This window comes from Drosophila novamexicana, unplaced genomic scaffold (genome assembly GCF_003285875.2).
Source record: "Drosophila novamexicana strain 15010-1031.04,08,12 unplaced genomic scaffold, DnovRS2.1 tig00000870-arrow-arrow-pilon, whole genome shotgun sequence".
In the NCBI taxonomy this organism is placed as follows: domain Eukaryota; kingdom Metazoa; phylum Arthropoda; class Insecta; order Diptera; family Drosophilidae; genus Drosophila; species Drosophila novamexicana.
In genome coordinates this window covers 1,406,340-1,433,183 of record NW_020824830.1, presented here as the reverse complement: position 1 = coordinate 1,433,183, position 26,844 = coordinate 1,406,340, and the positions used below count along the sequence as shown (strand labels likewise).

The following is a 26,844-nucleotide window of genomic DNA, read 5'->3' as shown; positions in this document are numbered from 1 at the left end:
CGGGCAACATTAATTGAGTAAATTGTCCACTTATTTATTAAATTATTTAGAACTCTATAGTGCATCATGGCGGGCTTATAACATAAATATTTAAATTAAGAGAATCTTTCTGAGCAGCGCACAGGCATCTTACATTTAAATTTTTTAAAAGCTCTGGAATCATATCTAGTAATATACTTCGTTCTGGCTCATAAAATGGCTCAGAGCTTACTTTAACACACGCATCAGATGTGCTTCAGTGAATCGATTAATGCACAACCCCAATGATGGTTCAAGAATTCATGTACGCAATCTAAAAAAGACATCTGAAGATTTTGTTCCATGTATGCAATTAGCATATGCTCGAAAGTACGCGATCTGCTCTTAGCAGTAGTAGGCACATGAGTCGTAGCACTGTGCCCCACATGGGTTATAGCATCGGGCCGCATGAGAATAACAGCAGTCAGCAGCATAACCCTTACCAAGGCGGGTGATGGTGTCGATTGGGGGCATGGGCACTTGGAGGAGAGCGATACGCTTGCGTTGTGCGCTGGTGAGGCCATCCGCGCCTATCATGGCGCTAGGCTTAGTCTTAGGACCTTTGCCAGCGTCGGGATTGTTAACACTCCATGGTCTAGCAATTTCGCCGTGATCTATCATATATTTCATCATGTCGGGACCTTTCTTTTTCTTTTCTGCTTTCAGCCTCTCGGCATTTTTTTCCGCTTCAGCAGCCTCTAAGGCAGGTTTCAAAAAACGCTTAGGCATCCTCACTGGAATGGGCTTATTACCATTTCCAGACTTATCTTTACTATGCCCAAATGGCATCTTCGCTAGATTTCCTTGTTGTCGAATAGGTCCACGCATAGGTCCACCGGGCTTATCACCCCAAATAGCTGCGGGTTTTGGCCTACCTCCTGGACAAGCAGACACACCGTGTGGCCCGCCACCTTTACTATTAAAGGCGCCATCCTCGAAAACAACTTCACCAGGACATCCGAAAGCCGTGCTCGTATAGCGATCGCCTGCTGCACAGTTATAGGCTCGCCAATAGAAGCTTTGCGGCTTTGGATACTTTGGTTGCACTTTTAAGTCGGGCTTGGCCGTCTGTGTGCTACGCGCGACGGTGTGGGGCTTTGGTAATGGAGGCTTCGCCACCCCCGCCGGTGGTGTCACATTGAAGTCAAAGTCCACGTCGCTTTCACTCGTGTCTGTGAGCACCAGATCATTTACGCAAGTTTCTATGCCACGACTGTGGCATTCCTCTTGCAGTGCGTTCTTAAGCTTCTCCCTTTCCATGAAGGTTCGACAGGTACACAACAATAAGGTCCTGTGGCAGGTGCACTTGCGAAATCCCTTGTCCTTGAGGTTCTTTTTTATCTCGCTAAGAATCTTAGCCAGTTCGCTTTTGACCACCTTAAATGTAATTGGTTCCATCTTAGCGTTATTATTATTGATCGCTCTCAGGGTTATGAAGATTTCACCATTCTTTTTGGACATGTTCAGAATGGGAAGTTCTCTTTCCTTCTTGATTTCTCTTTCTTCTACTTGCTTGCATACATTATGCTCTTCCGAGTTACGTAAGAAAAATTTCATAAGCCTTTTAATAGGCTTAGATACTGTCCCGGGACGCCAGCCAAACTTCCGCGCCTCCTGGCTGTTGGCCCAATTCCAGCCGTGACGACGCGAAACCAGGCCCGGCCCAGCATTGCAGGTTTTGTGGCCTGTATTTGTATTTGGGAGCTTGCGATTGGGCTTCTTTGAATTCTGGACATTAATGCAACGTCTTGTCAATTCTCTACGCTCTGCAATTGTAGTTCTTTTTTTCTGATTTTTACGGGACAGGCTAAGTATATGTCGGGATTTCTTTCGTGTCGACTGTTGATTACATTCCCTTTCAAGCTCAGACGCCCGCTTGGTGTTATCAATGCTGTGCAAATCGCGTAACTCAGAGAATACACGAGCCAGGAATGGGCGAGACATTTCTGATTTGACAAGCGATAAACAAATATCGCCGGTTGGATCTACCTCACTGGCCTCAGACTCGGGCGCAGACTCCACGTTTTTTTCAGATTTAAAGAAATTTGCGCACATTTCGCGTACTCGGCAGTGGGCACAGAGTTTTCCGAACTTACAGGTGCATCGGCACACTTTACTAAAATTTTCCTCAGCGGGCTTTGTAGACAAACTCTTACAGTAATCTTCAATAGTCTCCGGCGGCTTGCCCATATATTCAATTAGTACATCTTTCGCTGTTGGCGTCTGTTCCTTCTCAATATTTATGACCGGCATAGGTTTAACGTTACAATTTGGACATGCAGCGAATTTCGGCATCCATGACATATTGTTCAGGCAGACAGGGCAGAAACGTTTCGGATTGGTTTGGGTCACCGTCTCAAAATTGATTTCCCCGGGTGGCACCTTTGTGTTCTCTTGCGAAACGTTTGACGGACAAGGACTTCCCAGTTTTTTGGACATCTGATCAGGCCCCATGAAAGGCTGCGATTGACCAGTGCGCTTTAGAACCGAGTCAATAATTTCTCCATACTCTAGGGACATTTTCTGTTAATGAGAGAGACAGAGACAGAGAGAGAGAGCGAGGGAGAGAGAGAGCTTTAGAAAGCTTTGGAGAAAACGCCCGTTTGGGACTCACCTTTAGCTCTCTACAGATAGAATGGCCTGTGGGATCATTTGTGAAAGTTTCAATGGGCTTGGGGGAGCCAACAGAGACGCTTTCATAGCGTTTTAAATCTAAATTTAGGCGCTCATCGCCCTCCTCTGGCTGCAGTGCATCCAAACAAGGATCGCAAGGGCTTGGGCATCGCTGGGACTCGCTCAGAAGAAACATTATGTCTTGCAAATTGATGCATGTGGCCATACTCGGAAGACAGCCAACCTCTCCTGTCCTGAAATATGATGAGAGTTCAATCTTGAGTCTTGACTGACGCCAGTCACAAAAAACCTTAACTTACTTTGGCTTATCTTCGCACTTAATAATTAAACGGCAGAGCACCTCAACAGTGCCTACCTCTTCACCTTTTTCCTCAATTTGACATTTTTCCGAGATCATCAGATCAGTCATTTGGTCTACTATGCTATCAGTGATGGTGTTGGGCAAAATGATCTGACCGGTACCGAGAGCGCGACCATTGTACTTGACCGAAATGGGTATACCACATTTTTCTAGGTTCTTGCGCAGCTTTGCCGGGTCCTCCTCAAATTCAGTGCTAGAACCGACTTTAAATTCGGTAACATTTATGCGGCTTGCTGTTAGGCCTACTGTTTTATTATTAAATGTTAAAGTTACTTGCAATTTTTTGGGGTCTTTAATTTGTACGTTTGGTGCTTCAAACTTTGTCACAATGGTGTCAAAAACAAAGGTACAATTTTTTAATTGGTTGGATTTCATTGTAATTTAATAATTTCGTTTATGCAATTGTTAATATTTCAATGTGCAAATGAAAACAAAGATAATGGATATTTAATGTTGATGAACACAATTTAATAGCACAATTTTGGGTTGTGTATATTTGTAAAGTAAAGTGAATAATATGAAAATATAGTTTTTATAATGAACACTAGTACATAAACTACTGTGATAGACACAATTATAGAAAAGTTCATTTCCCTTCTGCAATTCTATTGTTCATTGGCTTAAAGAAGATTGAGTTCCTGAACATATTTTTTTCACATCCGTAATTCTAGGTTTTGGCTTGAGCCTTGGTTCGTCAAATTCACCCAGATAAACTAAAATATTTTAATCTCTAAAATTTTGATATTTTAATTTATCGAAGATTATTCATATAGTTGCGCTGGGCTACCCAGTAGAACTTGGCTACTATTCAGAAGTACTTTATTATTATTATTTGCAAAAATATTAAGTTTGTAGGAACAATTCTATCAGTTGGCATGCAACAAGATAAATGACAATTTTATGTCATAAAGAATTAGCTTTTTAGACAACTAAATAACTTCTAAGCACTTTAATGAAGATCGGTGCTCAGAGGATTACACTTGCTCTTTCTAAGCAATAATAAAATAACTAGTTATGTGACATAAGCATATATTTTAAAAATTTAATAGATCATACAAATGGCATTTTTTTTGCCAGTCGACTGGTCCGTAGCCATAATAAGCACATGGCTGGGTTAGTAATCCCCACCGAATTCACAATTGCATTGAGCAGTACACGGATCAAAGCCCTTCCCCAGGCGCGTCACAAACTCAATGGGTTGCGGGGGGACTTGCAGCAGAGCGCGACGTCTACGTTGCGCATCGGTTATTCCGTCCGGACCAACATTAGATGCACCTTTTTCCTTATCCTTTCCCCCTAAAAATAGGCCATGTTTTTTTAAATACATTATCATTTTTTCAGACTTTGTCTTTTCACGAGTCTTTTCGAGATGAGATTGATTTAAGATATTTTTGGCAGCTAATTGAGCTCGCTTAGTCATTTTTACAGGAATTGGCTTACTGCCAACTCCTTTGGCAGCAGGGCCCCTTTTAGCACCGGGAAATGATTTTTCGCCCACTTGACTTATTAAATTACCATAAGGAGCAGAACGTCCGCCAGCGCGCATAGGCCCTCCGGAACTGTTTCCCCAAATAGCCTTATTTTTAGGTCGGCCGCCTAGAGTAGCATTTGCACCATGTGCACCGCCACCCCTATATCCAAAGACACCATCCTCAAACACTTCCTCTGCTGGAGCACCGAAGGCTGTGCCCGTGTAACGATCACCGGTAGCACAATCATAGGCGCGCCAGTAGAGGCCGCGTTTGAATGGATTATTTGGGAGCACGATTCGATTTTTTTTTGTGCACTGGGTGGCATTGTTGACGGTGAGTGGCTTTGGTAATGTACGAGGCTTCGCCACGCACGCCGGCGGTGTCACATCAAAATCATAGTCCACTTCGCTGTCACTGGTGTCTGTCAGGACCAGATGATCTACGCAATTTTCTATGCCGCGACGCTTGCACTCCTTTTGCAGTGCACCCTCAAGATGCTTCTTTTCAATGTTGTTGCGACAGACACACATCATAACCGTCTTGTGGCAGATGCATTTGGGAAAACCTTTCTCTTTCAACTTTTTCTTGATCTGGCTTAAAGCGACAGCCAAGTTGCTTTTAACTATCTTAAATACAATGGGCTTCATATCAACATGCTTGTTGCTGACCGCTCGCAGGGTAATGAAGACTTCGCCCTTTTTCTTGCACACGTTAAGAATGGGCAACTCACTTTCGAGATCTTTTTCGACTTCCAGTTGCTCCATGCACGCATCATATGCATTTTGGGGTGGCGAGTAATACAAAAAGAAATTCATAAGCTTCTTAATGGGCTTGAGAACTGCGCCGGGTTTCCAGCCATAGTTGCGTGCCTCTTGACTTGAGGACCACGCCCAGCCGTGGCGTCGTGGGACTCGGCGTTGCTTATTCGCACAGGTCTTGTGTCCTGCTAACCGATTATGGTTGTGGGAGTGATAATTCAGCTCTTTGTGGCCACTGCTTTGATTCGTTGCTTTAGCTTTCCGTTTTCGATTGAGGGATAAGCCCAAGTTTTGCATGTTCACTTTGTGCATTGCATTGCCTTCACATTTATCATCGAACAACGAGCCTCGTTTCATATCTTTGCTATAGTAGAGATCGCGTAGATCGGAGAACACTTTAGCGAGATGTGGGCGAGAGTCATCTGATTTTACACAATAATCTTGTTGTCCCCCATCGGGCAACTTAGAGGTTTGCCTCTCATCTGGCTTAAAGATATCGGCGCACAGTTTACGTATTCGGCAATGAGCACACAGTTTTTTCTCGCACGAGCACCGACATCTGGTCTGTACCTCCTGAGGTGAATTTTCTTTGCCTTTTTGGGCATGGGGATCCGCATATAGATCTTCACTGTTAACTGTCGGCTTACCCAAAAAGTCGATCAGTATTTGTTCGGCAGTCAGCTCCTTCTCATTGGGAGGGTCATCAACGACCGGTATGGGCTTGACTCCGCACTTTGGACAGGAGGCAAATATTGGTAGCCATGACATATTGTTGAGACAAACGGGACAGAAGCGTATGGGCATGATATGTGGGTTCCTTCCATCATTGATGGGCTGGCTTAGAAACCTTGGACTACAGAAATTATCATATTGTTCTGTTGGCAAGTAGGAAAAGCATGGTGAATTTTGTGGCTGTGGAGAATAACAGACTTCACTCGAGGAACTTCGCAGCTTCTCGGCTTTACGGCATGGTGGCACCGGAATAATAGAGTCAATAATCTCCTTACAGTCTTGCACCAATTTCTGTGAACAGAAATAGGGTATATAGTATTTGCAAAATGCGATCCATATCGACGCGCACCTTAAGTGGTGTAAGAGCGGCGTTGCCAGTGCTATTATATGTGAGAGATTTTGAGTCCCGAAGGCCGCAAGCATTCGAGCTGCGATATCGTTGCAAATCCAACTTCAGGCGCTCGTCACCTTCATCGTCTTCCAATGTGTCTTGGCAAGGTTCGCATGGGATGGGGTACGGCTGGGACTCACTTAAAAGAAACAGGATATCCTGCTCGTTGATATTTTTGTCTACATTATATTGCGCATTGTTTTCCAACGGCCTGCAAAAAATGAACAATTGCTTAAGCTTGCAACTTGAGCTCAATCAGCTATACGAGAATCTGTACTTACATTTGCTCATCATCGCATTTAATTATAAGACGGCAGAGCAACTCAACTGTGCCTACAACTTCACTATTCCGTTCGATTTTGCAGGTGTCTGAATGTATCAAATCAGTCATACCTACTGCAATCCTTTCAATGATGATGTTGGGAAAACTTAACTGACCTGTGCCGACAACGAATCCGTCATACTTAACTAAGATGGACATTCCCAATTTCTCAACATTTTGGCGCAGGTCTTCTGGTGTTATCTCAAAATTAGTGCCAGAGCCAGGTTTGAAATCGGTTACATTGATCTTGCTTGCTGATAAACATATTGTCATCTTGTTAAATTTAACCTGCACTTGAAGTTTATGTGGATCTTGAAGATTTAGGTGTGATAACTTTAATTTTGTCACAATAACATCAAGGACAAAGTTACACAATCTCATTTTATTGATGTACAATTTTATTCTTGCTTATGTTAGGTTTCGCTGAATTTGTACGCTTTATAAAATGTGCGCATAAAACCCAGAACTGGGAAATTTAAAAATTATGAATACAATTTTTAAAACAAAACTAGGCTTGCGTGTGACAAGACTAAAAAAAAATAAATGTACAGCTTTGTGTTGAAAAAGAAGGCATGGGGTATTACAAAAATGATGCTTTTTTCATTTCATGACACAAATGTTTTAATATATTATTTATTTTGCCTGTGTGAGGAGAATACATCTCCGATTGCAATCTCCCAGGCAACCTTATGTTTAAGTGCGAAAATGGATTCCGAAATAATCGAAATAATCGTTAAGATGATCTAGCTGCGATTTATTCACATAATCTTTTGTTTTTATTCCTGTTATACATTGGGAATTCATGTGTCTCTGTGTGTATGGACATTAGGACTGAATATATTGTAGAGCTTAGCTAACATACACGAATGACGTATGACTGACAAAAATGACTTATTAATCACAACCGAAGTCTAAACAAAATTATATACAGTGGCATGGCATCGTTTTTAACTAAAATTAACACATATGCCTACTGTCGGGCAATATTCCATTCAAGTGGAAAACTTTCCGAAGAACTCTCTTTCGACATATTGTGTACACCGTTGTGTACAGTCTCTTCTAAAATTATAAATCTTCTCTATGATTGGGACGCACGAGTCTTAACAGTAGCAGCATGGATAGCAACACTGAGCGACACACGTATTGTAGCATTGGCAGGGGTCGTAGCCCTTACCCAGGCGGGGCATACTGTCAAGTGGTGGTACGCATGTCTGCTGAAGAAGGCGTCGCTTACGTTGCGCATCGGTGAGTCCATCAGGACCCAGGACTGGTCCAGATACAACCGGTTTCTTTGGCTGAGGGTTATTAGGGTCCCAGGGTGTAGGAACGGCGCCATGTTTCTCCAAATACTTTATTAGGTTGATTCCCTTTTTCTTACGTTCAATTTCATTCTTGATTGCTTCTTTTTCGGCTTTAGCAGCATTTTTAATGGCTTCAATATGACGTTTGAGCATTTTTACTGGGATGGGTTCGCTTTTACCCTGTCCTGGCTGTTTTTTATTACCGGGGAATGATTTGCCGCCGAGAACGCCTCCTGGACCACCACCTCGTGTTCCGTGGATATTGGATGCTCCTTGCGGTCCGCCGCCGCCGTAACCAAAAATGCCATCCTCAAATACATTTTCACCGGGACCACCGAACGCTTTACCGGTGTACCGATCACCTGCAGCACAGTCATAGACGCGCCAGTATGGACTTAGTGTAATTGGATACTTTGATGGTACTACTAGATCTTTCTTATTAGTTTGTGTACCGTTGTTGGCGTTCTTGCGTCGACGTGGTGGCCGAGCCGATGCAGCCGGCGGAGACACATCGAAATCATACTCCATTTCGCTGTCACTGGTGTCTGTGAGCACCAAATGATCCACGCAGTTTTCCATTCCTCGCCGTTTACACTCCTTCTGCAGTGCGTATTCGAGATGCTTCTTTTCTAGGATGTCGCGGCAAACACACAGCATCACTGTCTTATGACACGTGCACTTGCGGAAGCCCTTGTCCTTCAGCTTCTTTTTGATCTCCCTGAGGGCTACGGCCAGATCGCTTTTGACCACCCTGAACACAATGGGTTTCATTTGCATATTTTTGTTATCTAGAGCCCGTAAAGTAACGAAGATCTCTCCATTCTTCTTGCAAACGTGCAAAGTGGGTGGCTGGCGTTCTTTTTCTGCTTCTAGCGCTTCCTGGCACTTATTGAAAGCCTTATTTTCTGGAGAGTATTGTAAAAAGAACTTCATGAGGCGTTTAACAGACTTCCGAACGAACCCTGGTCGCCAGCCATTGATCTTTGCCTCCTCCCTTAATTTCCAGGCCCAGCCGTGACGGCGTGAAACGCTGTCTTTTGTTTTTGGGCATTGCTTGTGTCCGACACCAGGTTGCTTGCTTTTGGTGGGCTTTTGCTTAGGCTTCTGTTCAAGCTTTGGTTTTTTGTCTATGGCTGATTGGTTTAGATTGCTGGATTGTTTTTGGCCGCATTCAAGTTTGAGTTGTGACGGGTGTTGTGCGTTTTTGACCTCGTACAAATCGCGAAGCTCGGAAAACACGCGTGCTAAATGTGGCCGGCACTCATTAGAGTCTTTCTTTATCACACAGAAGTCCTCGGAGGATTTTGGCTTAACGCTGGGGCATGTCGCCTCATTTTTACTAGCTTCGAAAATTTCTCCGCAGAGCTTACGTATGCGGCAATGGGTACACATTTTGCCGCACTTGCACGTGCACTGAACATTACGGCACTCGTCATCATCAACTTGCTTCTTTTTCGACTCGCAGGGGTCAACGCAGTAATCGGACTTTGAATCTTTCGTTTTGCCCAAAAACTCTGCTATTATTTTTTCTGAGGTCAGTTTCGTCTCCTTATGGCGTTCCTCAACGACTGGCATGGGCTTGACCCCGCACGTGGGACAGGTGGCAAATTTTGGAAGCCATGACATATTGGTCAGGCAGACTGGACAAAATCGTGCTGGTTTTATCGAAGGTTTCGGCAAGTCACTGATTGGTACAGGTATCAGCGCCGGATTGCAGAAATCAGGACCCTCATCCTGTCGTGCTGGCATGTACGAAAAACAGGGAACATATGAACGAAGTGGCTGATTGTCCTCCTGAAAATACTGAAAGGGACCACTACAGGGACCGCCCTGTTCCTCTGGTCTCCGGCAAGGCGACTTTAATGGCTTCGGATGGCCAGAGCGCTTGATAATAGAGTCAACAATTTCTTCACACTCCTCCGCCATTCTCTATAATTAAATATAGTTTTAGAAATGCTTTGAAAAGAAACGGATAATACACTGGAGTTGTACCCACCTTAAGCTGACAACATGCGGAATTCTCTACCGGATTGTGAATGAGATTTTCTGCGGGTCTATAACCACCAGCATTCGAGCTTCGATAGCGTGCCATATCCAATTTCAGCAGTTCATCGCCAGCCTCTGGCTCCAAAGCGTCCAGACAAGGATCGCAAGGGCTAGGACATCGCTGTGACTCGCTCACAATAAACATGATGTCCTCCTGATTGATGCATTTGTCTATGTTTCGGCGACATTCGCTCTGCTCTTCACTGTAAAACAAGTTAAGCGTTAGAGCGTGATATACAACTAAAATAAACTATCTGAGAGGTTAACTTACAATGACTGTTCTTCGCATTTAATGATGAGACGGCAAAGCACCTCGAGGTTGCCCATAGATTCCCCTTCTTTTTCGAAATCGCAGGAGCCTACGTGCATCAAATCGGTCATTCCTGCTTCTATCTTATCTATCATGGTTTGAGGGAACATTATTTGACCGGCGCCTATGACCTTAGCGTTGTATGAGACCGTCATCACCATGCCGCACTCCTGAAGATTCGCGCGCATCTTTTTTGGCGCCGCATTTAGCTCGACGCCAGCGCCAGATTTGAACTCGGAAACATTAATGCGGCTTGATGTCAAAGGCACATTTATGTTATTAAAATTGGCGACTATACTCAAATTTGTTGGATAATTAATTTTCACAACGGAAGACTCGAAATGAGTCACGATAATATCGAAAACAAATTTACATGCCATTTTGTTGGTTGGGTTGATTGTTTATGTTTTTATGAGATTTTGAATCTTATCATTGATATCGTATTAATTGGTTTATTACTGATAATTTATGGAGATTTGAAATTTGGCTGGTTCTTTTAAAAAGTGCTAAGAAAACCTTGGTAACGCGGAATTTAAAATTGATAATTTAAAATTTTTAATTTTTAAAGCATATTTACAATACTTAAAATGTTCTTAAACTAAAATTTCTGAAATATAATTCTGTAATAACATGTTAAGTAAAATGCTACTATGATTAGAAATATAACAAAAACTACGATTTATCAAAATATCGAGTATACAGTCATATTTGCTGGACAATTTTATGGAAAACCAATTCGGTAAAATCAAAAGGATACTTTAAAAATTGCCCTCCTTCTATGTGTGCATTTTGTTGAATTAAAGGTTATTCTTGTTAATGCAATGCTTCTGTTCTGTTCATAATAATTGAGCTAAGACATATGCCATAAAGTCAACTAGCGACATAAAGATAGCTAAAGTGATATTTGCCCAACATCGATCTATTGTAGGTTAAACGGAAACATAATTAGATGAGAATCGCTTTTGGCAGTTTAACATAAAAAACAACTTGGCAATATTGATAATAAGTTAAAATTTATTGGCATTAAGTGACCTATGTAAAATGGTCTTGTTTTATGTATTATTTATCATTCCGAAATGCCTGTCTTAAAAGCTTGTCTTATTTGGCGGTAACCTCGTATTTGATTTCTTATAAGCTGCAAGTTGTAGCATAATGAACTGCTCATGTTGATACTTCAAATTCGCAGTCAAGATCCCGGTGTTTCTTAGCAATAGTAGCTGCAAGGAGGACACCACTGAGCACAAGGAGAGTAGCATTGAGTGCACGGATCGTAACCCTTGCCAAGCCGAGCCAAGCTCTCAAATGGTGGAATGCAAATCTGGTTAAGAGCCCGACGCTTGCGCTGTGCATCGGTCAGCCCATCTGGCCCCACGACTGGGCCAGTCTTAGTTTTCACTTTTGGTTTAGGTTCATTGGGGTTCCAGGGCGTGGGAATTGCATCGTGTTTCATCAAATACTGCATTAGGTCAATGCCCCTTTTCTTCCTGTCAATCTCATTCTGCACTGCATCTTTCTCTGCCTGAGCAGCATTCTTCAGAGCCTCAATATAGCGTTTTGGCATTCTTACAGGGATGGGCGCACTAGGACCTGTTGGTTTCTTTTTATCACCAGGAAAAGACTTTCCGCCTGGACTGCCTCTTTTACCATCACCCACACGTCCACCACCTTGTAAAGGCCCACCTGGGCTCGCACCCCATATTCCGTGGGTCTTGGCCCTCCCACCGGGAGTGGCGTATGGTCCATGCGGTCCGCCGCCCCCGTATCCAAAGATGCCATCCTCAAATACGGCTTCACCGGGCCTACCGAACGCTGTGCCCGTGTACCGATCGCCAGCAGCGCAGTCATAGGCGCGCCAGTAGGGACCAACTTCTATGGGATATTTTGGTGGGGCTTTGTCTTTCGGATTTGTCTGTGTACTCAAGGTGACAGTACGAGGTTTTACAGATAGCTGGGGCTTTGCCACGCCTGCTGGCGGGGTCACATCAAAATCAAACTCGACCTCACTGTCACTGGTGTCGGTGAGCACCAAATGATCCACGCAGTTTTCCATTCCTCGCCGTTTACACTCCTTTTGCAGTTCTTCTTCAAGATTTTTCTTTTCAAGCATTTTGCGACACACGCACAACATCACAGTTTTGTGGCAAACACATTTGCGGTAGCCCTTGTCCTTGAGCTTCTTCTTGATCTCCCTGAGGGCCACGGCAAGATCGCTTTTGACTATCCTGAATACAATGGGTTTCATTTCTATATGTGGATTATTGACGGCACGCAATGTTATGTATATTGCGCCATTTCTCTTGCACACGTTGAGAATAGGAAGCTGCTTTCTTTTTGGTCTTTCAGCCCGCCGACAGGTGTTAAATGCATTATTGTCTCGGGAGTATTGCAAAAAGAACCTCATTACGGTTCCAGCATACCGACAAATGGCTCCTGGGCGCCACCCATATTTGCGCGCTTTTTTGGTCGATGGCCACGCCCAGCCGTGTCGACGGGAGACAAAGGGTTGAGGCCTAAGACAAGTCTTATGGCCAATTTTTGGGCCATTCGATGTCCGCTGCAAATAGCTCGGACTACTATGTGCGTTCTGTATGGCGCCCGTTAGTGCTTTCTTAGCCAAGTCCACTGTCTCTTTAGGTCCCAACGTTGGTTTCGAACGCTTCTGTAATTCAGCAGTTTTATTAGCCTCCCTTTCGCCGTAGAGATCTCGAAGCTCGCCGAATACACGTTCTAAATACGGGCGACATACCTCGGACTCGACTACTACACAAAAGTCCTCATTTTGATCAGGCGTAACGCTGGGGCACTTTTCTTGGTGAACGCGCGGTTTGAGCATGTATGCGCACAAATTGCGAATGCGACAATGAGTACAAACTATATTATTCTTGCAGGTACAGCGCTTGGAGACATCTGGCTCCTTTTCATCATCTTCGACTGATTTTGCAGGCAGTCGGAGAAACTCATTCATAATTTGGTCGGCCGTGAGCTTTTCGCCGGGTATAGTCTCTATTTGTGGCATGGCTTTAGTACAGCATTTAGGACAGGGAAAGTATTTGGGCAGCCACGACATTGGAGTGAGGCAAACAGGACAGAAACGTATGGACTTTATTCCAAACTCGTCAATGTCCCCAGTAGGAATGGCTATCGAGCGATCTACATACTTTTGTGGGAAGTTTCTCTGTTTTCCGCTCCAGTCCGTGATAACAAGATCCTTATTTAGGTTCGACGTAGTTAAACGAGTTGCATTCTTCACAACCGATTCGATGATTTCTCCGTAATGCTTCGTTATAGCTTGTAATTGGCAGCATGCTTCCGTGCCACAAATCTCTCTCGTAGGTGGCTTAGTGACTCTCTGGTTTAAGCTGGGATAGCGGTTTAGATCCAACTTAAGTTGCTCATCACCTTCCTCTTGCTCCAGCTCATCCGCGCACGGTTCACAAATCTTGGGGCAGGGATCGGGGTCGCCCACTACAAACATGATGTCAGCCGCATTAATAGCCCTTGCCAGGTTGCCGCAGCTCTTATTGCAGGGTCTGTGGAAATCAAAACAACTTGAGCTATTAACAATTATAAGTGGTGCCAACTTACTCTGGCTGTTCGGCTTGCTCCAAGCACTTGGCAATTAGTATGCAAAGAATCTCTATAGTTCCCACCTCGACTCCACGGCGTTCAATGCTACATGTGTCTGCATGTAGTTGGTCACTCATCCCATCCTCAATGCTATCGATAAAGTTCTGGGGAAATTTGATACGCGCGTTCCCTAAAGAGAGCCCACTGTATCGCACAACGATCGGCAAGCCATCAGCCTCCAGGTTTTGGCGCATTGTATCGGGTTCTGTTGAGAATTCAATGCGGCGTCCAGATTGGAATTCGCTCACATTTATACGGCTCGCTGTAACGTTAATTGACATTTTATTAAACCTAACATTAACCGCTAGGCTCTGCGGATTGTCGATTTTATCTTTGTACATTCGCAAGCGAGTTACAATAATGTCAAAAAGGAAGCAGACTTTAGTTTGTTTGGGTTGATCTTCCTCCATTATGCTTGCACCTCAACAATTTTTTTCCGCCAAATTTATTAGTAAAATAAAAATAATAATAAAATAAAAAAACAAAAATTAATGAAAGTAGTCTTTACGCACGAAGCCAAGATTGAAATATGAAATATATATGTAGTATATGTATATATCATGACTTAAAATGCTGATCCAGTTGTCTGGTATTCAGTTGAAAAGAAATTACCTTTTTTGTTGTATTGAACCTTTCTATACTAGCTGATACACAAACTAATAAGAGCGAATGCCAATCTTCGAGAATTATATAAAGTCTGGTCAAGTTATATTAAAAAGCTTATTTTTCGATCGAATCTTGCTATGGAACTATAGGTTATAGTGGTTCGATACGGGTGACTTCGATATATGCTTCGCAGACAGAAATAAGAATGAGCAACTGGCGAGATGCATAAATTAATATTACATATTCTCGTATACTCATATACTCTTTCACAAGGGGAAGTCTACATATAAGATAGATGTATTTGTAAGTTATGCGTCTTGCTATCCGCGCACCTAAGCGATTTAAATCTTATATCGTATTATTGTAAATACCCGCGTCAGATAACGTGCTTAGTTTTATAGGCACGAAGGGGACATAAAAATTAGCCCCTTTAAAGATCTATCAAAAAATATTTACGCAGTACGTGGTTCCCGATTGCCACATTCTTACCCGTTTTATTTGGTATTTTATTTACTTACTAGATTTTAGCTAATTAATTAATTGGCCAGCGTCTGCTCGGTGGCATCCTTTTAATTGCACAAAATTGATATTGATAATTTTGATTTGGTTTAAGGACATTGGCTGTTGCGATGTTTACTGTGTCGCCCACTTATGTGGCAATGCACTTGGCGGCTTCCCAAATCCCAAAGTCCTGCCAAAACACTCCGAACAAAACCCCAAACCAATTTCAGCGCGTTAAATTTATCGCATCAGCTGCCTTTGATTTGCTTATAAGCGGCTTAGCACGCAATGCGCTGTTAACACACGCCACACCCACCACATGTGTATGGCTCTCGGGCCTCTAAGTATGCTACATTATTTCACCTCATGCACTTATCTAAATTAAGTTCAATTTTAATTAAATTTCGCGCATTAATTTGACGTTCATCAGGGCGCCGCGTGTTTACTAGTTGCATAGGCGCCCAACTAAGCCAATAAAATTTAGAAATCAGCATGGCGCAGTTTTCCATATTTACGAAAAACTGCTGAATGGCAAATATTTGGGTAAAGCTAGGTATGCTTTATGGCAAACTATGGCGATTTAATTGGATTTTAATGATTGCATGTTGGGCGCAGGCGCTTATGTTCAATTCGCTAGCCTACATTATAGTAGCAACAAATAACAAAAGAGTTGAGCTTGGCACAGATCATTAATTTGTGTGTTCTTTTTTTATGGTTGGCATATTTTTAGCAGATTGTTATATGTAATTTGTTAAGGTCAAAACGTGGCAAAGCAGAAAACATAAAAAATTTGACCTATAGATGAGGTAAAAAGCTTAGCTTTAAAGGTTAAAACGAAACGGATTCCCCGCACTCGCTAGTTGTCCACAGGCTCTTATCGGAACAAGTTTCCTATAGGCTTCTTAATTTGCCTGAGTTGGGTTGGCCTATGGTCAGGTACATATCTCTCTCTCTCTCTTATCTCTCCCGCTTAATATATCTAAAAACACCTTGGATAATCAAGCGTCGGCTCGTGCCTTCACACCTGACTTCGGGCCAGCTCTTGCTGTTGTGACACCTTTGACCCTACACCCTTCCTCGATTGCAAGCCTCAACGGACTTAACGAAAATAATCAATATGCTCTATTCGCAACTTTATGATTAATGTTGGGTTAATTTGATATATAATTAGCTCAATTATTTGAAATCAATGCTTAATTATAAGGATCTCAAAGTTGACATATTTTCTTGACTTATTAATATTATTTTCTTCTACTTTTTAAATGTTAGTCTTTATCATCATTTTGAGCTTGATTGATTAATCTTGGCCTTACAAGGATATACACATTGATGTTTCACACGTGAATTAATGTAAAATACATTCATTTATGAAATCGTCTTTTAGTAAAATTTTTCTGCGACATACTTAACTGAATACATGATTTTACCAAAATGCTCTCAAATCTTAAAAGCTACATTTATTCATTAAAACTTTATATATATTACATGCGACACTGCAACAATCCTAACTGTATAAATGAATGCAAGCGATTGCAATTTAATGCAATGCATTTGATGCATTCAATTTTAAATGAACTTACGAACTAAAATACAATTAATGTTCAATTTATAAATCCTAAATAATTTTTTAATAATAAGCCTATTAAAGCTTTCTTATAGACCTACATATTCTTAGATATACAGCTATATGTTTTAAATTAAGGTGGCTTCATGATTGAATCAATTTAAATACCTTTATAGAGGTTAGCACACCTTTGTCATGAAATGTGTAACGTATTAAAGTTGGCAATTGAAGAACCAATTATATCATATAGCTGCTAGATGGAAACATTTTTGGTGTCTTATGGATATATATATACGAAACTTATTAGCATCGGTCTAAAATATTATATAGAGAGATATCTTCACCAGCCCGTAAATAATTTCTTAAACTATACTGCTTATATATGAGTTTTATAAAAATCGCACTACTATATGTAGCTCTATAGGAAGCATCATTCAAAAAATTATTTTTCAAGATATTTTCGTCGAAACATAACTGCAAAACCATAAGGCAAACTATTACAAGGGTATTGAATCGTCGGCGTGCCGAATGTATTTTTTCCTTCTCGTTATTATTAATAAAGTGCACTTATATTTTTGTTAAAGTGTGTTAGTTACCACTCCCCCTCCCCCATCGAGCACAGTCAGGACTACTCGCTCTGATTCCCTCATGACCATAGTCTTGTGCGTGAAGGTAAGCAGATGTTCAGATCTAAAGGTTTTTCGATTATTCGGTTCGAAACGCACGCACCTCGCTAACCTATGACCCCATTATTCTACATTCTACCTCGTAATTGTAGTTTTTAAATTAAAGCAATTTGTAAAAATATTGTACTATATGTGTTACATTCTCTGTCCGGTAAAAAGTGCTTTCGATGAGAAGACCCCAAAGGCACTTCTACCTTTCTGATCGAGTGGATATTATTGTTAATGAGCATGCCCGACAAAAATCAATGACCTAAATGCATTATTCTGGTGTACTGCTTTACTACACTTAAACTTTACTATATCAGAATCGACTGTACCAGCTGGCAAATTTTCTATCTGGGTTGAAAGATCTTTTTAAGAAAGAGTAACTAGCCTTGAGAAAAGAAGTGTTTATCCATTGATTGGATGGCAACTTACAAAACTATTTGGTAAATAAATGATGAAGACAATCTATGCAATTAAAGTGTGATGGAGAGTAGATGGAATATATTCTCCCTATGAAATATCGCAGACAGCACTATTAAGACGAGTTCGGCTTTAAAAAGTAGCAAAGTGTGGTAGCCACTTTTGTGAAATTCACTCCCACTTCACCGCTGCAGTAGCATTATCAATAAGAAACGCTTGCTTTCTGCACCTTGCCCTATTGGATTGTAAATATCTAGGCGCCCAAAAGAGAATATAGATTGGGGTGAATTTAGTCTCGATCAGGACAACGAGATCAGGTCTGTAGGTTTGAAATTTGAAATATAGAGCGAGTTTATTTTTGGTCGATATAACGTCCCACTTCCAAACTGTCTATATGTTAATTTGTCTCACGTTTTGCATACTTCATTTTAATCAATATTGGAAGAAAGATGAGTTTTAAAACTATAGCCGTAGTGTCCTTATAAATTGATGATAAGACAGCCTAAGCATAAGCATTTTAAAATTCAAATTGAACTTTGACGATTTGAGGGATTCATTAAAATAGCAGACAAAATTATAAAATAAGCTAAAATGTCTTATTTAAACAATAAAATCGTTTACATTGAATAAAATAATTTCATAACAATGAATTGGTGTTTAGTTCCCCGTCAAGTTGCGACTGCCTGCAGTGTTTATTATTTTCAACATCCTTCTTATTGTAAAGAATCCTCAGCTCGGATAACACAATTTGTAGATGTGTACGGCAGGTAGGAGGTGATCCGTTGCACTTGAATAAAACGCAAAAGTCCTCATCTGCTTTGGGCTTGATTTCTGGAATATGTAACCTCGATGATATGAAGATGTCTGAACATAAATTGCGGACTCGACAATGAGCGCACATTTTGCCCAACTTGCAGGTACAGCGACTAGTATGCTTGGTGTTCTCAATATTTTCCTTATCCGAAAGTCTATTGGCAGCTTGATGAGGCTCTTCAGCATACTGATTTATAATTAGATCGGCCGTGAGCTCATCCTTAGATTCACTTTTAAGTTCTGGCAGGGGCTTGGCCCAGCATCTAGGACAACAAGCATATTTAGGCAGCCAGGACATAGAGCACAAGCAAATGGGACAGAAACGAATGGGTTTAATGCCCATGTCTTCCATGTCTACCGCAGGAACAGGTATTGTGCATGGTGCTCTTGTAGAATTGTAGATAATTGGTGTCCGGTCCCTGTTTGTACTGTGAGTATGCTCAACTAGCTTGGGTGAAGACAATTGGGCAATCCGCTTGATAACCGAGTCGATGATTTCTCCGCATTTCGCCGTCAGATTCTTTAACTGGCTGCACGCCTGCATGGCACTTGTATCCTCAGGTGACTGGGTGACGCGCTGGTTAAAGCTGCGATACCGATTAAGATCCCATCTGAGTTGCGCGTCGTCTTCTTCTTCTTTCAGCTCATCTGAACACGGTTTGCAAGGTATTGCGTCGAGTTCTGGCTTGTCTACTAAGAACATAATGTCAGCCTGATTAATCTCCTCGCCCCGGTGCTCGCACGCTCTAAGAGCCAATTATGAATCAATGGTGAGCGATAGACAAGCTCAAGTGATGCTTAACTTACTCTAAGCCCAGCGCTTCGCCTTCGCACTTGATGATTAGGCGACACAGCAGCTCCACAAAGCCCACTTCTGTGTTGCGGCTTTGAATGCAACATGTATCTGCGTGCACCAAGTCGCTCATGCCATAGTCAATTTTATCAATGAAGCTTGGGGGAAACATGAGCGTTCCGGTGCCTAAGTTAATGCTACCGTATTGCACCGTGACGAGCATGCCAATATTTTTGAGATTGTTGCGTAGCTTCTGGGGTTCGACTTTGAATTCGATGTCGCGTCCAGCTCGGAACTCGGTCACATTTATACGGCTCGATGTGACTGCAAGTCCTATTTTGTTGAACTTAGCTCGCACCAAAAGATTCTGTGGCTCATCGAATTCATTCTTATTTAGCCGTAGTCGAGTGACAATAATGTCAAAAAGAAAATTTACTTGAGTCATTGCGGGCAACATTTTCGAAATAATTTCTTAAGCTTAATGCTAATTTTATTCACGCCTAAGAGATGGTCAATAATTAAAACTGAAAAATTGTGTTATGTATATAAAGAAAAGCACCAAAAATTTTGGTTGTCAGTATAAATAAAATGAAATAATGAAACTAATTAGGTTTTGCTTGAACTAAAACTATATTAAATAAGTCTGATGACAGATATGTAAATGGTTGCTTGTGGTCGCTAATGCCTTTATAATTTTAACAGCGGCTCTTTAAGTTTATTGATTGCACTACTTTGCAATAAGAGGCGTTATTCAAATCATTTTCAGTTTAATATATGCGTTAAAGTAGCGGCTTGCTTGTTGCTGGATTTGTTAGCCCAGCCAACTGAATGGCTCAAGAGAATTGTGAAACAGAAAGCTTTTTCATGGCTATCAAATTTGGTTAGATGAGATTCTTTAAGGGCAGTTCATTTTGGTCGCCTTCCACTTGGAAGGGCAATGCACTTCGCGGCTAGCCAAATCCCAAAGCCCCGCCAAACCACTCCGAACAAAACCCCAAACCAATTTCAGCGCGTTAAATTTATCGCATCAGCTGCCTTTGATTTGCTTATAAGCGGCTTAGCACGCAATGCGCTGTTAACACACGCCACACCCACCACATGTGTATGGCTCTCGGGCCTCGAAGTATGCTACATTATTTCACCTCATGCACTTATCTAAATTAAGTTCAATTTTAATTAAATTTCGCGCATTAATTTGACGTTCATCAGGGCGCCGCGTGCTTGCCAGTTGCACCTGCGACCACTGGTAAATGAAACTAAGGATGTATGGAAAGGGTTGAAGCCATAAAATCAGTTTGGGGCAGAAACACCAAAATGGTACCACAAATATTCAACGCTAAACATTTTGCTAGAACTTTAGGGCTTAGCAAGAAACTAAGCCGATTTAATTAGAATTTCGAGGGCGCACACAAAAAACAACCGCAATGCATATTATGGAAATAAGACTATTTGACAACAGTACGATTCCTACTATTTAATTGTAATAGGTTGAATTTTTAAGGTTGACAGCTATTATCTTTTTATTATTATAATTATTATATTACTTACCTGCAGTACAATGCAATTTAGCTTTATATTCTTCTCACGCAGGAGAATCCCTAAAATATGCACTATGTTATTATGTTTTTATATTTAAATACTCTGTGTGTACAAATAACAAGTACCTTGTTGAAAAGAATTAACAAAGCTAACAAGCTACCTTCACACTCTGCACTTATCCATGGAAACTTAAATGTAATAAAATTGATTATTTAACTATATTGAAAAAGTTGACAATTTAACAATTCATTTTACAAACTTGCCAATTAATCCTGCGCATAATCCGTAGACTTTCAAATCTAAATCTGCAATTTATAGCGCATTTACCCAAATTTATTCGTGCAGATATGCTTTGCTAGAAAATATTTGGTCATGTTATAAATTTAATTGCTTTGCCAGATTAATATCTGGTCATAAAACAAAAGCCAAGCAAACCAAATTGCAAGCAATTAAAAAACTTGAACTTGTAAACAGAACAAACACCCAAATATATCACATGTTTGCTCATATATGCTGCACACAGCCAACGAATAAATAAATACGGCTTAGTAAATTCCTTAGACATGTATACGGCAAAAACAAAATACATTTCTCACCAACGAAACGAGAGGATTTTTTTCTAGTAACCATTGCAACTTCAAACATCGCAGAAGAACAAATAACACTTATCAATGTGTAAAAGTTTGAGCTCCACTGAACCGGTGCACAATGGGAAAAAATAATATATTTATGGCATGAAGTCGTTTTAAAAAGTTCTAAAAGCGTTTCATTAATAAAAACTTAATACTCATTAATAATTAGAAACAGTTGCAAAAAATCGAAAACCTCACAAAATTCAAAATACAAAATATAGGAAATAATGTTAATTACTCAATCGTTATCAGGATATATTTTATATAACAAGTTTAAAGGCGGACATATTATTAAAAAGTCAAAAATAAACGGTAGATACTTCCATAGTAGAGTGGGCAAGCGGGTGCAAACTTTTGTCAACGAGTTAGTCCAATATGCATGCACCTTTTGTGTCTGTTTACACCACAGCTACAGGCAGAACAAATGTTTTTCATGTAGCGAGCCACAGAACTTCAGTCTTAACTCTTCACTCTGCACTTTACTTTCGACAGAGTCCTGTTCGAATGGCGAAGTGCAAGGCTGCGGCTGTGGTTTTGGCAAGCCACAAGCAGTTTCTGCTGCCGGTAGACAAATGAGCAATGCCATTAAATACGTTTGAAATATGCTGGCGAATCATTCACAGCAGCCAGAGTCTTGCCAGCTTGCTGGTTTTCCAATAAATCTGAAAATGGTGAAACCAACGTGGCTTAGGGCTGTCAACTAAATAGAAATCGTTGCAAGTTTGACCGAATTCGGGTTAGGGCTTCGCTAGCCTGAAGGCAGCGAAGCGTAATTTTGCAAATATTTTTTGCCGTTGACCTTCTCGACGATTTAATACGTATATATATGCAGTATACAGAGTATGTATGTGCCTATCTCTATATACTTAGTATTAAAGCGTGCACATATACGTTTGATTTCTTAATGGACAAGAGCCAGAAACTTCTAGGAATCGATGTTTTCAAGCATTCGCGAGATTTAATGAATTAAATTGCCCTGGCATTAGGCTTCGACTTAAAATGTAGTCACGACATGATTTTCTCGCTATACGAAGATGCACGACGTGCTTAATAGTTACTTAATACTCCTCTGCTTCCTCTGTTTTATTTGGGTTCAGGGTATAACTGAACTGTACTGTTTTTTGTTCATTTGGATACCAGAAGTTATTCATACTAAGAGCCTTAAATGCCGCACATTGCCCGCAGATTCGCGACATATTCAAGATTAGTCGTTTCGCAGTGACTTTTATTTGTCGACAGCCCCCAGATATGCACACTTTTTGGAGGTATCATCAGTTGGCTGCTTTTTTCGCGTATGTGGGTGATGTTTTTCATTAAAATTTTTTGCTCATTTTAATGTGCTGCGCTCTCGCATTGCCTTGAGGTTATTTGTGCGTATTATTTGAACCGTGCCGCAGTTGGTTTTTAAGCAGCATAAAACTGAGTAAAATAAAAAACCTTGCATATGCACATATGACTGAGGCAATAACGCACAGTGGGGCCTCTTTCTCGAAAATATCCAAAAATACAGTATTTGCATCTTTTCAAAGAAGTGTTTTCAGTCTTACCAAAAAATTACAGTGCAGGCCTATAAAAAGTATGAACATCTATTTATTTTATTATACGTGCTAGTAAATAGCATTGCTACTGCAACAAATACAATTTATTTCTGAAATTGTTCAAGTTCTGCTATCAGCTTAAAGTGCTTTGAAAAATGTTCCCACTGTGCGATGAGCACATTAAACGAAATAAGTTCATCTATTTTTTATTTTTATTTGCTTTTGCCATATGCCCAAAAAGCCAGGCATGTATATAATAAGTATGTATGTAGACGCAGTCCATTATGGTTTTAAAGAAAACATCCTGCTTTTCGCTTTTATGGGGCTTTTTGGCATTCATGCATTATAAGGCAAACAATACTTAAAGGCAACCAAATATTGAAAATTGAATATGTGTATTTATTAGACTGTTAAACTTGATTATGTGCAGAGCGGGTTGACATTGTTGAAGTCTTACCTTTTGAAAAAAATAATCTATATAAAAGATAGAAAAATTATATATGAATTGAAAACATACTTTCAATAACAAATATCAGTATAATTTCGTTACTTTCGACATTATAAGGGCGGCTGCAAAAGCGGAAATTAAACTTCTGTCCGTCAAAGCTTTGCATACGTGTGCGTATGTGTATTGTTGTTCTTCTCGTCTCCATAGAACCCATAGAAATCTGTTGTACTTATATTTTGTGGTTTTTTATACAATGTGTCTGTTTCTATTTGTTATTGAATTCCCTCAAACATTTTTGAAGGCAGTCTCATTTTTCGGCACCAACAATAAACGTAGAATCAGCGTGTTTTTTAGACAAGATAAAACAGGTGGGAAACACGCTAAGTCGGCTATCACATAAAATGTATGTGCCAACACGTTTACCCTAAAGACACTGACATGACTCTGGCTTATAAACTCAATTCGGAAATAGCATCAACACACAACTACAAAGTAAATTGGTGTAAGGCAAAGCAGAGTGCCTCGGGAAAACTACTTACCTAGTTGCCACGAGACGCACAATGCAATGAAAGACAAAATTCCAGTCCTTTTTTTTTATTTTTTGTTTTTAGCTTTAAGGCTGCATATATAGAACCCTTACAGTAGAAGTCAAGAGCTTCTCGCTTACTAAAAGGTTTAATTGGCATCAGTCAGCAGATAATGCAAAAAAATGTATATGTAAGCTTCTATTTAAAATTTGAGTTATAGTTAAAAAAAGTTCTCATTACAAATAAATAAAATACATATTAATATCTTATACTTACCAACAAGTTTCAATTGTAATTAAATTGTAATTAAACTAAGCAATCTCTTCGCAATCGTTTGCTTCTTAATATATTCAGTATTTATTTAAGTAATTCTCAGTTTGTCTTTAACTTAACAAATAGTTTGAAATGTACAATTGATAATTATCAATAACATAATCAATTCAAGGAAGAGAACAGTTATGGCCTATGCCAGTAGGGTGATCCAATAAACCTAGTTGATAGCATGCGGGTACCGTAAGTGTTCTGCGTCTAGACATATACACAAACATACATTTATGACACTTCAACTGCTAAACCTATTCCAGGGAGTACTATGTATTTTTCCGATTATTCTATATGCCAATATATGCATACAATGATTGAACGCACACATTTACATAAATGTTATATTAGACAGTAACAATTAACTACAATTTCTGATTAAATCACCATATACTTATATAAACATATATATGAGTATTCATTTAAGATTTTATTATGATTTTGCATATCAATCAATTCATTTGTATTTAATTAAAATTATTATAACTATTTTTTCTTGTGGTTTGTCTATAATATTAAATGCTTTTAGCATAGTTGTTACTTATGATTAGCCTGTGCATTGGTTTAAGCATTAAAATTCTTTTCTGTTGTCAGACGTTTTCTTGTATTCCATATAGTATATAGTATATATATAGTATAGTTGTTACTGCTTAGTTAAATATTTGTATAAGTTTTACTTAGCGCTTGTAGTTGTAGGGTTCTTCAATAAATTCGAAAGTGGGGAGCAAGAGGTACAAAAGAGCTTTTATTTGACGCGTTTGTTTTTATGTCTAGGTTGAGTATTATACATACATACATTTATTGTAACGAAACACACATTTATTTATTTTCTAGATAGTTGTTAGTAGTTAGCTACTTTTTGCAAATACTTATGTTCTGCAATCGGTTTAAGTCAATATCAGATTATATAATAGAATTTATCATGTGTTTTTATACATATTGAACTGCAATTTTATATTTTTTTAAGCTATTCTCTTTGGTTTTCTAGCCAAATTACTGGGCTACACTTTTCGCCTAAGCTTTTGAAGTTTCTATTTACAATTAGCTATGTTTTTTTTTTTTATATAGTGCAACTGGTTTAAGGTACTAAATCTTAAAGAAAGGTACACGTATATTTTATAAAATGATTTGAGTATTTAGGATGTGTCTTCGTGTTAAAGATATGTTGCCAATGCTACCAAACTAGCACGTTACGCATTTGAAATAAAATGTATCAGTTTTCTGATATGTTTCACAATGTCGAAGAGGCATCCCTTTAGACCCTTTAGACTGCATGTTCAGTGGTATGTGTCTGTGTAAATGTGTGTGTGCGCTGGTGCTGACAAACGAGAGCCGACACTATACCGCATTGTCATTTCCGCATCCGGCATTCTTATTGACATTTGCACTAATGGCACAGACGGTTGCCTTGTGCATTTTCTAGAGCTCAGCACCGGCTGAACCCGGAGTCATGCAGTTTTTTTTTTTATAAAAACGCAACATTGCAATATCTATTCGACTGCCCTCTGACTGTCTGTGAGTGTGTGCGTCTCTCTGCCTGCCAGCCTGTCTGTCTATCAAAACCGGTCTGCTTGCGAGTAATGTGAATATTTCGCAAAATGGAGCTCAGCTCTGGGGGATATCATTAAATACTTTGGTGTTTCGTTCGTATTGGGAGCAAAGATAAAAACAAAAGTATTTAGCCGAGTGTATCCGACTAGGAAAGACCCTGAACTCAGCGACAACACGTTCTTACAAAATTTATAACTTCCGTATTTATAGTCTGAGCTTCATAAACTATTCAAAATGGCGCACAAAAGTATCTATATGCCCCATCACAAGCTCTTTTAAAACGAATATTTTTCAGAAAATATCGTAGAAAAAAAAACGTATGATACAGAAGAACATATATTTAAAATTAATAGTCTCTAGAGCTTACGGACAGATCGACTCAACTCGTTACCCTAATCAAAAATATATTTATTTTATGGGATCGCAGATGCTTATTTCTTCCTGTTATATACATTTGCACAAAAACATGATATTCTTTTTAACCATTTTCAATGGGTTCAGAGTATGAAAACACTTTTATGCCACACTGAGACGTGCATATATTCCGTATAGAATATGTCAACTTTTGTGCCAATTGTATGGCCATTAAACTATTGCGCTCCAGATGTGATGCCGCCTCAACATCCATGCCCGCTGCTGTTGCAAATGTTAATATAACATTGACATCTAGAGAATTTTCAACAATTCTGACATTTGACAATTTTATGTTATCTTTCAATGCAGGCGCATGCTTCCAACTGCATGCACAAACGTGCCAATCGTTGTTGGCCAATGTTTTTGCCGCATTTGACCCAACAACTGGCCCATTGGCAGCTTCAGCATCAGCTCGTAAAACAAACTCTTTTAAATATGATAGCTTGACACTTTTGCTGGCAGAAGCAATTCTGAAATTGCATTTAATTCAGCTGAAAACTTGTACAGTATTTAATGGGAAATGAGAAAGCCTTG

General features: G+C 40.1%; 5 protein-coding genes across 7 annotated transcripts; all 5 read right to left on the bottom strand.

Moving 5' to 3' along the window:
- Window positions 1-11: 11 nt before the first annotated feature.
- LOC115764724 lies at window positions 12-3,505 on the bottom strand. Its single transcript, XM_030707932.1, has 3 exons — window positions 2,952-3,505; window positions 2,633-2,885; window positions 12-2,541 (listed from the first exon to the last, which is right to left on the bottom strand). The coding sequence occupies exons 1-3, from the start codon at window positions 3,386-3,388 to the stop codon at window positions 364-366; spliced, it is 2,868 nt and encodes a 955-aa protein (XP_030563792.1). The 5' UTR covers window positions 3,389-3,505; the 3' UTR covers window positions 12-363.
- A 544-nt stretch (window positions 3,506-4,049) lies between these two features.
- Window positions 4,050-7,344, bottom strand: LOC115764626. 2 transcript variants are annotated; one of them, XM_030707793.1, is made up of 4 exons: window positions 6,805-7,344; window positions 6,648-6,735; window positions 6,325-6,577; window positions 4,050-6,266 (listed from the first exon to the last, which is right to left on the bottom strand). In XM_030707793.1, exons 1-4 carry the CDS (start codon window positions 7,067-7,069, stop codon window positions 4,128-4,130), a joined length of 2,745 nt encoding a protein of 914 aa, XP_030563653.1. In that variant the 5' UTR covers window positions 7,070-7,344; the 3' UTR covers window positions 4,050-4,127. The 2 variants fall into 2 exon arrangements, with proteins under 2 accessions (XP_030563653.1, XP_030563652.1); XM_030707792.1 differs by having other exon boundaries at window positions 6,648-7,344.
- Window positions 7,345-7,442: 98 nt separating this feature from the next.
- Window positions 7,443-10,916, bottom strand: LOC115764627. The gene is made up of 3 exons (XM_030707794.1): window positions 10,307-10,916; window positions 9,986-10,238; window positions 7,443-9,918 (listed from the first exon to the last, which is right to left on the bottom strand). Exons 1-3 carry the CDS (start codon window positions 10,723-10,725, stop codon window positions 7,789-7,791), a joined length of 2,802 nt encoding a protein of 933 aa, XP_030563654.1. The 5' UTR covers window positions 10,726-10,916; the 3' UTR covers window positions 7,443-7,788.
- Window positions 10,917-11,354: 438 nt separating this feature from the next.
- Window positions 11,355-14,458, bottom strand: LOC115764717. Its single transcript, XM_030707916.1, has 2 exons — window positions 13,931-14,458; window positions 11,355-13,875 (listed from the first exon to the last, which is right to left on the bottom strand). Exons 1-2 carry the CDS (start codon window positions 14,380-14,382, stop codon window positions 11,550-11,552), a joined length of 2,778 nt encoding a protein of 925 aa, XP_030563776.1. The 5' UTR covers window positions 14,383-14,458; the 3' UTR covers window positions 11,355-11,549.
- Window positions 14,459-18,325: 3,867 nt separating this feature from the next.
- On the bottom strand, window positions 18,326-19,925 carry LOC115764793. 2 transcript variants are annotated; one of them, XM_030708036.1, is made up of 2 exons: window positions 19,355-19,922; window positions 18,326-19,293 (listed from the first exon to the last, which is right to left on the bottom strand). In XM_030708036.1, the coding sequence occupies exons 1-2, from the start codon at window positions 19,795-19,797 to the stop codon at window positions 18,372-18,374; spliced, it is 1,365 nt and encodes a 454-aa protein (XP_030563896.1). In that variant the 5' UTR covers window positions 19,798-19,922; the 3' UTR covers window positions 18,326-18,371. The 2 variants fall into 2 exon arrangements, with proteins under 2 accessions (XP_030563896.1, XP_030563897.1); XM_030708037.1 differs by having other exon boundaries at window positions 19,114-19,240; window positions 19,355-19,925.
- Between the last annotated feature and the right edge of the window lie 6,919 nt (window positions 19,926-26,844).

Excerpts from the sequence above, each read along its gene's own strand:
- LOC115764626 (XM_030707792.1), bottom strand. The coding sequence starts at position 7,069 with ATGAGATTGTGTAACTTTGTCCTTGATGTTATTGTGACAAAATTAAAG. Across the intron at positions 6,578-6,647 it reads AAATGCGATGATGAGCAAAT|GCCGTTGGAAAACAATGCGC; the intron begins GTAAGTACAGAT and ends CATTTTTTGCAG. Across the intron at positions 6,267-6,324 it reads CCGCTCTTACACCACTTAAG|AAATTGGTGCAAGACTGTAA; the intron begins GTGCGCGTCGAT and ends TTCTGTTCACAG.
- LOC115764717 (XM_030707916.1), bottom strand. The coding sequence starts at position 14,382 with ATGGAGGAAGATCAACCCAAACAAACTAAAGTCTGCTTCCTTTTTGAC. Across the intron at positions 13,876-13,930 it reads GAGCAAGCCGAACAGCCAGA|ACCCTGCAATAAGAGCTGCG; the intron begins GTAAGTTGGCAC and ends TGATTTCCACAG.
- LOC115764724 (XM_030707932.1), bottom strand. The coding sequence starts at position 3,388 with ATGAAATCCAACCAATTAAAAAATTGTACCTTTGTTTTTGACACCATT. Across the intron at positions 2,886-2,951 it reads AAGTGCGAAGATAAGCCAAA|GACAGGAGAGGTTGGCTGTC; the intron begins GTAAGTTAAGGT and ends ATCATATTTCAG. Across the intron at positions 2,542-2,632 it reads CTATCTGTAGAGAGCTAAAG|AAAATGTCCCTAGAGTATGG; the intron begins GTGAGTCCCAAA and ends TCTCATTAACAG.
- LOC115764793 (XM_030708036.1), bottom strand. The coding sequence starts at position 19,797 with ATGTTGCCCGCAATGACTCAAGTAAATTTTCTTTTTGACATTATTGTC. Across the intron at positions 19,294-19,354 it reads GGCGAAGCGCTGGGCTTAGA|AGCGTGCGAGCACCGGGGCG; the intron begins GTAAGTTAAGCA and ends ATTGGCTCTTAG.
- LOC115764627 (XM_030707794.1), bottom strand. The coding sequence starts at position 10,725 with ATGGCATGTAAATTTGTTTTCGATATTATCGTGACTCATTTCGAGTCT. Across the intron at positions 10,239-10,306 it reads AAATGCGAAGAACAGTCATT|TGAAGAGCAGAGCGAATGTC; the intron begins GTAAGTTAACCT and ends CTTGTTTTACAG. Across the intron at positions 9,919-9,985 it reads CCGCATGTTGTCAGCTTAAG|AGAATGGCGGAGGAGTGTGA; the intron begins GTGGGTACAACT and ends ATTTAATTATAG.